At 31.5% G+C, this 12,310-nt stretch overlaps 1 protein-coding gene across 1 annotated transcript in view; it reads right to left on the bottom strand.

The window, feature by feature from the left end:
- The window catches only part of COL11A1 (collagen type XI alpha 1 chain), a 146,209-nt gene extending 139,539 nt beyond the window's left edge, over positions 1–6,670 (bottom strand). Inside the window, exons 1-3 of the mRNA XM_019630455.1 lie at positions 6,548–6,670; positions 872–988; positions 174–266 (exon numbers count right to left, since the gene is read on the bottom strand). Of these exons, the coding sequence (XP_019486000.1) occupies positions 174–266; positions 872–970 (192 nt within the window). The 5' untranslated portion in view covers positions 971–988; positions 6,548–6,670. The remainder of the gene's footprint in view (positions 1–173; positions 267–871; positions 989–6,547) is intronic.
- Positions 6,671–12,310: the final 5,640 nt, after the last annotated feature.

Genomic DNA, 12,310 nt, shown 5'->3' with positions numbered 1-12,310 from the left:
ATAAACTGTTTTTAGTAATAGTAAACTAATACTAGGGTTTCTCTTATCTCAGTGAAAAGATAAAAAACATCAAACTATCAGAGGTTATAGATTCTTCCAGAGTGAGGTATATCAAGAAATAGTACACATTTTAAAATGCTGGACTGTGATTAAATACTACCTATGAGCATTACCTCGTTTGTTCCAGATACACGCCTAGGCGCTTCTGTCTGGTAACTTTCCACTGTTCCATAATTGTATTCTTGAAAATCATCAACAACATTTGCCTAATAAGAAATAAAAAGAAAAGCAATTAATAAAAATGTAAAGTAATCCCAAATCTTTGTAAATCATGATTTAATTGGGTTATCGTATTAGCCAAATGAGGATTTATCTAGTTGGGTTAGGGCAATGACTCATCATCAGAGATCTTCCAGCTTATCTAGGAGAGATCTTGATTGCTTTTTCTTTGCTACCTGTACCCCTAGTTTGGTTTTTGCCGCTGCTTGATAACTTTTCTTCTTCTTGGATGCAAATTTTTCAGATTTAGGGGGTGTAAACTTTTTGGCCTTTTCCTTTGAGTTAGTGGCCACTGTCCTCATCTTCTTTTTGAAATTGGATTTCTTTTTCTGCAAAATGTGGTGAAATGGAATGGAAAACATAAATAAAGTGAAAAAGAAATAAAGAGCATGGGTGAAAGGAAGAATCAGCAAAGCAAAATGAGCATCATTCCTTCAGGACAGCTGCTGTCAAATAAAAATAATGGTTATTGGTTCATAGAAATCAGATGAATGACAGGTTTATGATAAGCTTGAGGAACAGTGGACATAAGAAACCACAGGATCGCGAACAGTAGGACGCCATATACAAAGACGCTATACTTTGTTTTTACCTCGGTTTGTGCTATTGTCTCCTCAGCTACAGTGGGTCTCTCTGATACACTTTCAGCCTCTTTATATTCTGCTTCCCCATACTCATAGTCATATTCCATTATATCCTCAGGTGCATACTACATCGCAAAGGAAAAAATATTAGGCAATTTTGTTAGTTGTAAGTAATACTATTTATAAAATAGGAATCATCTTCTTAACTTTTACTTAGAGTAAACAGTTAAGACACAAGGAAAAATTGTTATTTAAATGTTATTTTATATTACATAGACGTATTATACTGTCTTATACAGAGTATAATAACATAGGACTGACAAAGCAGGGTTTCTGAGAGAATAATAGTGGTTAGGATTGTGAGGAAACTAAAAATTTTGAATATTAATTCAAACTTTTAATTAATGAATATTAATTCAAACAGCAATTATGTATTTGGACATAGTTGCTAAATATTCATGTTAATAATGGTTTGTAAATATTACTACACAAGGTTTCTTTATAAGAGTTTTGCAGTAGTTCCAATGGGTACTTTTTATTCACTAAACTACATATTTAGAAATAAAACTATGGAGGCTAGTCTTCCCATTGTAAGAAAGGCTCTTCATATCTATTATGAGATGGAAATGGAAGGAGGGAAAGAGACAAGGAACATGAAATGAGTCTATATTCTATTTGGAATACATGAACCAATGGAAAAATAAAATTTTAAATTTACTCAGAAATCTCTAATTTGCTATAGATTTAAGATCTAAATAAGCACAGAATTTTTGTGAAGTATTAAAAAATTCAAATTAATATCATCACATATTTAATATTATTTAAATATTTAACTATACTACCTTTTTATCTACCAAAAAAAAGCATACCACTTAAACTGCTAAAACATAATTCTCACTGGAAAATAGTATTTTATACTAGATTTTTCTGTGTTAAAAAATTGACTTGGGAAGAGGTATGTTTCTCAATAGAATGATATGCAAGACAATCATACATATTGAATGAGGAGGAAAATAATGTGTCCACCTTCAAAGTCAAATATCTCTATCAAAATTTTAAGTTTTAAACAAAAACTTATTGTGAAACATATATTAATAATTTTGTTCATTAAAGTTAAATACACTAAGGTCATCTATAGCATAAAATATTAAGCAATAAAATCAAACATGGTATCTATATATTCTTTTACATTTTAAAGGCAAACTATTAGGAATTTCTTAATTATTATATTTAATAAAATTTCAATTATGTCCCAGCTAAACCTCTCTCGGCATTTCAACTAATCCCTTTTCATCTGCCAACAAAATAACTATTGACCACAACAAGTCTTCTAGAGAATTGTGGTTTCTGTGTCTTCAAATAGGCTCTATAATCCATAGCAATGCAAATAAGGTACACTTTCACAAAGGCATGTAATGAGACACATCCAAAATAAATCCACTGGCAATAATGTACATCTTGTCCTTAATGAAATGAGTGAAACTTTCTAGATGGCTCAGCTGAAGGCCATATCAAAATATAAAAATAGGCATGCCTTTAGTGTCCTTTATGGTTGTCAAAGGTCCAATTTGATTAAGTTAATTGACACAGAATCATAATTTTATTTATTGCAATAGCTTTATTTTCAATAAATATACATTTGAAGCACTTTAACAAAACTTTATTCTAATTAGAATTTGTATAGAATTTGGTAAAATAGAAAAATGCATGTATATAATAACACTTTAAACATTTTGTTTCTTCATGCCACTCCAGGAAGATATAATGACAACTATTTCTAGTAAAGTTAATGTAAGCATTATTAATAACATCATTAGGCAAATAAAATAATTAAATACTGAATTCAGTCACATCTTAAATAGATGTGTCACATCTTAAATAGCTTTAATGGAGACTGAATATTATCTAATGAATAATGTTTCTATAGTCACCCATGTTAAAATAAGAAATATTGAGTTTCTATAATTACTAGCTACCAGCTGGAACTAAAACAACAAAAAAAGATTTGCTAGTCCATTTTATGCTTTAGAGTGCTAAAATTAAGTATGCTTTTTAGAATCAGGTGCATCTATAATGAATTATAAAAATAAAAAGCAGTAAATAAAGACATAAAGGGACAATTTAAATGTATCATAAAGCCTAGTATTTGGGCTTTATATATATATATATATATATATATATATATATATGTATATATATATACACACACACACACACATATATATATACATGTATATGTATATATATGTATATATGTACACATATGTATATATGTGTGTATATATGTTTTATATATTTATATATATACACATATATATATTATATTGATAGAGAGATCTATAAACCTGTGTCAAAGTTGCCAAATATCTATGTATTATGTTTTTCTCTTGCAGGATAAACCTCTTCTAACCTCCATAATTCTCTCCTCTCTTTGAACTCTTTCCTAATGGTGCCAACCGGAGTGGTTCTGATTATGGAATAATGGAGGCAATAACATGCTCACCACCTTAGGCATGAAAGCACATCTTTTTCATGGAGTTATTCAAGACTCAGTAAAAATAATCACTGCTTTTTTTTCTCATTATTTCTATCTGCACAACATCCCCCTTTTGCTGGTCTACATGAAGCATTACAACATAGTTTTTAAAGATGATTCTCCCATCTCACTATGGAAATTTGAGGGTGCCTTAAACACAGGTAAGGAAAAGAGAACTGATTGTAATCAATCAGATGAATACATGCAAAAAGACAAGCAGGGATGGGATGATTTCCACTTTGACCTGTGAGGAGTCTAGCATAAATGATAGTATGTGAGGAGAAACGGTCATCTAGAAATGTCATAAAGTCTATTGTTACTTAATTTGTTACAAAATAATGGCATTGGTAAATAAATATCTGTGCACTTATGAGAACTAGAATATATGATAAATATTAAGTGATAAGAAAATTAAGGCAATACATTTGGAGAAGTCAACTTTTAAAAAATTTCTTTCTAAAAGATGGTTTATGATTTATTGTCCTTTTTAATTTTTTATAAATAAGAATATCAATTTCCTACTAAATATAAGGCATTATAGTCTGAGTAATACATTAAAAAAAGACCAAAAATAGATTTAACATCTAATTTCTCATAAGACAGGAGGATAATCTAATGATGTGGAAATCCAATAATTTTAATACCAGTTACTTTTTTATATAAATGTTGTTGTGTGGGTTTAAATAGAATTAAAGTTTGATGATATTATCACTATATTTAAATTTGTCTACATTATGTATTTCCACTCTATGATGATGATGCATTATTGTGCCAAACATAAAAAATTGAATCCTAACAATGAATTAGAATATGTTATTTAGAGGATCATAACTAGACCAAATTATAAGTTGAAAAAGGCACACTTCAGTTAGTTTATAAAAGAGATTAGCATATTTATTAGTCTAAATTAGAATAGTAAATATGCAATGTCACAAATTTATTAATTGAAAATTAACCAATATAAAGTACATGTATGCTTGATGCTCTGTATTGCACTCAATGTCTTTATTCACTGGTAAATACCATTGCATTACTATTTTGTATAGGTGGAACACCTGTAGATCAATTTTCAAAATGCACATTTGTAATGAAAGGATATATTAATAGTTATAGTTCAAAATTAATGTAAGGATTATTTACAAATTTGGTTAACCAGTTTTTTACATACTAGCATAGGATGATTATCTTATTATTGAAGTATCAATGTAATTTAGAATTAGGAAAAATGTGTGAGAGCTGATATTTTTATAAAAGAGCTTCATTGTGATATATTCAATATAGAAACTGGTAAGAAATGCTATCTATTACTGTATCATCCAACCAGAATATCCTGCAGTTTTTATTATAGCAGTATGTTGTTTTCCTCATCAACTGCTTTTAGAAAAACAAGTTTTACATCTCAAAATGTTAAATATGTGTATTAATGACTAAAATAGAAAAAAACAAATTTACTTTTAAATAAACAACATAAAAAATAGATAAAAATTATTCTGATTTCAAATAACTCTGCTTACCTGGCTAATAGCATTAAAACATGGGAATAAAACACCTCAAGGTAATATATTAAGAATGCATAACTTTATTCTTTCAAAAATAAGAGCCATATTTGTTGCTTAAAAGAAAACAAGACATCTTTCTTAAAACAGAAGCAAAACAAATTTTATCAGTCTTGAACATGTATGCTAAATGTCATAAATTTTAAGATTGAATTACCACATAATCTCTAAGATGTAAAAGCACTAAATCTGATGGCTATTTTACCTATTTTCTTGGAATTCACAGAAATCTGTTTTAATAAATCATGAGGGATAAAAAAATGAAGCACTTGAGAACTGTGAAACAAGCAAACACAAATATCCAAGTAATTTTTCTTTTCTTTCTCATATTTGCTTTCCTGTCAGCTTCTTAAGACTTTATCCTGTTTTAAAGAAAACATTAAGTCATGGAAAAAAATCAGTGCAATAAAATTCAGTATTGTACCCTAAAAAGTAATATCAAAAAATATATATTTCAGCATTTAAATGATAATATCTGAATGAAGTTCATATACAAAATAATAATAAAATTAAAAGGTAAGCTCTTATCTTATTCTAAAGAATAAAACCCAAAAGTCAACACCTAATAATAGTATATTTAGAAGGCAAGAAAAATACTGCTTGAGCTAGTTTCAAACATAAGGACAGTCCTGATGCTTTCAAACTTCTACCCTCTCTTCTAAAATTTAATGTTTTCATCTTGAGAAAAAAAAAACTTAAATATATAGTTTTGCTTCCAACTAACGACTAAAATCCTTCCAGTTTGCTTACTTTTTAATTTCCAGAAGATTCACACTAAACAATTTTATTTAAAAATTTGGATAAAGTGTACAGTGTACTATATTTTTTGTTCTTTGGGAAGTCAAGTCTGGAAAAATTTCTGTGACTATATGAACTTAGCTATTCATATTTTTGGTCTGAAAGAGAATAGAAATAGAGTCAAATTTCATTGTAATGTATTTTCTTGCAAAAATAGCCTGGCACAGTGGTTTCACACCTGAATTTCAAATAAAGCGACATAACATTAATCAAAGTATATGATTAGTTTTAAATATTGCAGTCAGTTCATACTGCTTTCCATTTCATTGCTCTCTATATCAAATTTTGTGCAAAGAAAAAGTATATCAATGTAGCATAGTCCTAGAAGAAATGGAAAAAATTCACTCTAAATATACAGCACAGCCTGAAACCTTTAAGATAGCTATTATGTTACTTTCTTATCTTCATGAATCCCCAAAGGCTTGGGGAAATGGCAAATGCCTCAGAAAGATAGGTCACCCTTATCTTGAAGCTGTATTAATTATTTAAGTGGTAAGGGCAAAGATATAGCTTTTAGAAATTATTTTTCTCTCCACCTCCAAGAAATCAAATATACTCATATACACCATATACAAGTGAAGTATGTCTATTTTTAAAAATTTTAAATTACAAAATACTTAAACAAGGGGGAAAAATATACCAAATATCATCTTCAAGTTACTTCTTCCCAGAAATATTAGAACACTAGTAAATACAAAGTATACTTCTCTTACATACAAATACAAGCCTCCAAACTGCACGATTATGCCTGTACCATTGAAATGAGAATACCCGCCCTGATCTTCTGTCCTCACCTCATCGATGTGAGGTTCCTGAGCCTGAGCGGCCTTGGGCACTGAAGAGTCACAGTCTGGACTGTAATGCTCACAGTAGTCATATGCTGCTTTGGGATCACCTGTGATCAACAACTGCTGGATGTCCCCCTGCCAAGAAACAAACATGGACATTGTGAGCATATCCAAATACACATATATCTAGAGCAAGACTTATCCAAGACAATGTGTAGTTGGTTTTTAAGTATCTGAAGAAGAAAAATCACTAACATTTCATTGTTAAAAATAGTGTTACAGGATGGGGAGAGAAACTCACACCTGTTTAACGTTATCATCTGTTAATACAGTTGACCCGTGAACAACACTGATACACAGATTTTTTTCAATAAATATGTTGTAAAATTTTTTGGAGATTTGAGACCATTTTTAAAAACTCAGATGAATCTTATGATTTCTGCATAAATTTCCTTTTCTCTAGTTTTCTTTATTGTCAGAATACAACACACAATACATGTAACAAACAAAATATGCGTTAACCGACTGTTTGCGCTATCAATAAGGCTTCAGTTCAACAGTAGGCTTATTAGTAGTTAAATTTTTTTTTTAATTCAAGTTTATTTGGGTGACAATTGTTAGTAAAATTACATAGGTTTCAGGTGTACAATTCTGTAATACATCATCTACATATCACATTGTGTGCTCACCACCCAGAGTCAGTTCTCTTTCCATCACCATATATTTGACCCCCTTTACTCTCTCCTACCACCTCCTTTCTCCTCTTACCCTCTGGTAACCACTCAACTATTGTCTGTGTCTATGAGGTTTTGTTTCTTCGTTTGTCTTGTTCCTTTGTTGTTTTCAGTTTTATATACCACATATCAGTGAAATCATATGGTTCTCAACTTTTTCTGTTAAGTTTTTGGGGAGTCAAAGTTATATGCAGAGTTTTGACTGCACAGAGGTTTGGCACCTCTAACCCTCGTGTTGTTCAAGGGTCAACTGTATTGTACTCTTGAAGCAAGGTGACTATTTCCACATGGGCCTAATTAAACATAAAACTAGTTTGATATAAATCTATGTGTCATGACCACATTAATCCATAATTATACTCTGGCCCAGATGAATGGCTGGTTTAATATCCATTTGACTTGGAGATTCAAGGCCCTATAGCTTTGAGCATATGAATCTGATTCACAGAACTCATGAAGTCATCTTGAATAATTTCAAAGTTTTCCAGTTTTCTCTGCATTTTATTAACAGTTGTTATTTAGAGACCAATGAAAATATAGACATTAAAATTTTAAAGTCTCTAACACTGAGTACTAAGAAATAGTCCTTTGTCTCTTTGGACTTGCCTGTGGTTCACCATACATTACTTGTCCCAAATTGCAAGTCCTCTGCTTTCTGAGTGAACTCATTTGGGCTAGCTAAAGACCTTATTATTTCATTTTTAAGGTTGACAACACTAACTAAACAATTTAGACTACTGAGTAGCAACAACTGAATTATTATAAATAAATAATCACAGATGAGAAAGAGAAATTTGTATATAGACTACACTAAACTGTTTTAAAAAAATAACAAAGCATCATTGAGCACATCACTGAGTACTGGCCTCATTAAGGGTTCCAAATAGAAATTCTTATTCCTGAATTTTATCCCAGCTTTGCCATTAACTACTTGCAATTATTCAAGTGACTTATCCTGATTCATCATTTGTAAAATGCGTGCATTCAGAGATCACATCTAAGGGCCTCTCCAAGACTGAAAATTCTATAATTCTAAAGTTACAAGGAATATAATGAACCAAGTGAAGCTATTGCTGAAACACCTAAAAGTTGCCATCTTATATGCACATGGTGTTTAAAAATAGTATGTTTTTGAGAAGAATTATGGTTTCCTACGTACTTACTATTCTAGTTAAGGCACTTGACTTCATTAAATGGAATCCTGCCAATCTTTCCACTATAAATTCTTAGTTCAGGTGTTAAATATTCAGTCATAAAAATATACTACTGGACAGAAACTGGAAAATTCAGTTAAAAATCTACAGTACTATTTTTCCCAAAAGACATCTTACTGTGTTTTATGTTAATCATATGACATGTTGTGAGGGAGTATATAGATAAACAAAAGCATCCTGACAGATTGAATGAACTATAAATATTTAGATTCAGTAGTCATAAAAATTTCCACAGCTGGAAAAGGGTGAAGTTACCACATAAAACTGACATCTGTAGCATACAAGTTATGAAAAAGACACCCTCCTCCTGTAATGATCTACAAAGCTAAGATTAAAGTACAGCTGATGCAATTACCTTGCCTTTTTCAGCTGTGTCAACTAGGTCTATACTATAGTACTTATTACTCATCCTATAGACAGGATGAGTCTAGCGGAGGGAAGCAAAGCATATTTAAGAAAACCTAATAGAACCTATCTATACAGATGAGGCACTTCTAAATGTCAAATGCATTGCTTAAGGTTCCTGTCATATTTTTATTAGACCAACTATGTAAGTGTAATAATAGCATAGCATGTCTTCCTTTCAAAACTAAAATATAATGCACATACTCTAACAATCTTCATTTGGCTTGTTTTTTATTTTTGTTTTATATACAAATGTTATCACTCTAGAAGGCCTAGCTGTTTCTGTTCTGTGCCATTAATGTAATTACATCATGCTATATGAAATACACAAGTAAAAACAAATGCAGCTGTTTTTGCATGTGTAAGAAATTACATTGTTTGAAAATGAATAGTACAAGATTGGTCTAATGTTTTAAGGTCACACGTCAATGTGTCAGTGTTAGTGTCTGAATTTTTACATTTAGCTCCTCATCCTATATATAGCCATGCCAATGAGTGGTTGAAGTCAGTTCCCTAGTTGGGTGTCCACTGAATTAATTGTACAACACAGCAGCTCATTCCTAAGAATGAGCGATGGAAAACCAGGCTCTGAACAGCTGTAGTGTTCAATTCCATGTGATCAAATAATGTGACCTGTGAATGGATTATGTGCTTGGGACATGATAAATTCGCAAGAATGGCAGAAGAAACTCAAATATAACCAAAACAGCTCATGCAGAGGCTGGCTCAATGTTCAACTATAACTGTTCAAATAAGCAGCTTATTTTAAAAGTTTATTTACAAATAGTCTCTACTGAATATCAATCTAGCACCTAGTAAATGTACAATCCCATAAGGCATTCAATTCTACTCTGAATCTTGAAGGCTTAAACTTTTAATATTAAAACTTGGATGTTATATTTTAAGAGAATAATTTGCTTTTGTCAATATGTGGAAAAGAAGACTCCAAGTATTATGTATTGACAATGTATCTCACTGAATTTCACAAGTTTCTAGAATTAGAACTATCATCTCCCCTACTGCTGGACTAAATAACAGTGTTGCAATTTCATTCTATAAAATCATCTAGCCTTCAGACTTAGGGGAAAAAAATCTGAGATTTGGAGACTGGGTAGAAGCTGATGATGGAGTGGGATAGAATGGAACAGAGAGATGGAGGAAAGTGCACTCGGTGTGTAAGGGGATTGCATAGTTTCTGGGGTGAGCAATGGTAGGATGGCAAAGAGAAGGAAAAAACTGGGGTTCAATGAAATGATAATTAATGATTGTTTCCAGAACAGTCAGTTTTTCCTTTAAGAAAATTGCCTTCATTTACTTTTGAATTATGCCCCTCCTTTACATGAAGACTGTTAGGTTGCATCACTAAAGCCAAACTCAGTTACAAGAATAAATAAGAATCAGCAGAAAATTCTGCTTTAATCTGACAGCCCATACTTCTTTCTAGAGTAACTTTTATACCCGTTTTTTACTTATGATCACAGACAAAATAAACTTGCCTAGACTTAATGTTATGTAATGAATTGTGCCCTCTTATCCCTACCCTGTGCCCAAGTCATGAGTTTAGGACCTAACATCAGATAGAAGAGAGGACCTATAAATAGATAATGAAGTTTAAATGAGGTCATTAGGGTGGGCCCTAGTCCAATTTAAGAAGACATTAGGACACGCACACACACACAAAAAGGAAGACCACGTGAAGACACAGGGAGAAGATGACCATCTATAAGCCAAGGTGAAATGCCTCAGACGAAATCAAACCTTCTGACAACTTGATCTCAGATTTCTAGCTTCCAGAACTGTGAAAAAATAAATTGCTTTTGTTTAAGACACTCAGTCTGTGGTATTTTGTTACTGTCATAACAATACTACAGAAAACTAATACAGACTGAGTTAAATAATACTAGTTTTATACTAGTATTATTTAATAATACTAGTTTAATACTAGTTATTTGAAAGTGTTATCTTTATAATAGGATAGTGAGAGCACATCAAAGAAGTATTTTTATTTATTTGTAACAGGTAATATCTGACTATGTTCCCAGACAGGTATTAAGTAGATGCTGAAAAATATTGGTGGATTTAGTTTGGGAAATGGCTAGAACTCAGGGTAATCAAAGGTTACAATACACCTAACAGTATCACCATTTGCAAATAACCCTCAGTTCATTGGAAGAAAGATAAGAAAGTATTTGATTCAATATAAATAAATAAAGAATTTGAAGGGAACAAGTTAAATAAACTTACCAAAGGTTTAAAAACTTCATCAAATTAATTACACTACAGGTTATACTGAGTTTAAATATCCATTTATGTGACTTTTTAAAATGCAATTTCATGCTAGTAAAAAATTAAAATAGTTCCTGGTTGTATTATTAACTCCATATTAATGAAATTAAATTCTAATTCTACTTCATGTTAACAATAAAAAAGAAAATAGGACAGAAAAATGTATTCTATCAGAATTATACATATGTATTTATATGTATCAGGATGGTATCTTTTTTTATTTCTGTTATTTCATTTTACCAGTCTGTATTAATGTAAATCAAGAGTGAAACACGTTTAGTTCTTTCTTGATTTTAGCAAACATGAAAAAATTTAAATTACAAATCTAAAAAAATAGATGATTCTCAGATTACAAAATATGTATATATATACACATATATACATATATATATATACACACACACACACATATATATATATATATATATATATATATATATTTTTTTTTTGGGGAATTGGGGGAGGGAAACAGCATTGGGGAATCAGGGAAGAGGAACAGACAAGTTGCTGTCCTTTTGTTCTTCAGGCTAGTTGTGGAGGACATCACTTCACTGGCCCATCTTGGTATTATCACTGCGCTCTTCCCGGGAGAGGCAGTTGCTTGCTGGCCATTGGACAGCCACTCCCGGCGACTCACGGCAGCCCAGCTCCAAGTCCAGCTGTTGTTCACCATCTTAGCTGTAGAGGGCGCAGTGTCACTGGCCCTCATGGGGGATCTGAACCAGGACTCTGCTGCTCAGAGCTGGAGTCCCAAGCCAACTCCTAACAAACGCGCCACTCGGCTGACCCTAGACTTTTATATTTACTTTATATTTCATGGGCTTTGACTGGGCAGTAAACTTTGGATTTCTTTTTTAAAGTAATTATCATCTTTTGAATATGAAAAAGAAGAGAATTATTGTCATTTTATTAAGAGTTCAAGAGTTGAAGTGGCACATTTACTGCTCCAACCCAGGCAAGTAAAGCAGATATTTGGGGATCTTTTTTTACATATAATTTCATCTCTTTTATTCTTATTTATTTATTTTTTTTAATTGGGTAATTGGGGGGATGGGAACAGTGCTGGGGAATTGGGGGAAGGGGAACAGACAAATTGCTGTCGTTTTGTTCTTCAATCTAGTTGTGGAGGA

This window comes from Hipposideros armiger, unplaced genomic scaffold, assembly GCF_001890085.2.
Source record: "Hipposideros armiger isolate ML-2016 unplaced genomic scaffold, ASM189008v1 scaffold_915, whole genome shotgun sequence".
NCBI lineage: Eukaryota > Metazoa > Chordata > Mammalia > Chiroptera > Hipposideridae > Hipposideros > Hipposideros armiger.
The sequence above is the reverse complement of the archived record's forward strand: the minus strand, read 5'-3'. Positions and strand labels throughout refer to the sequence as shown.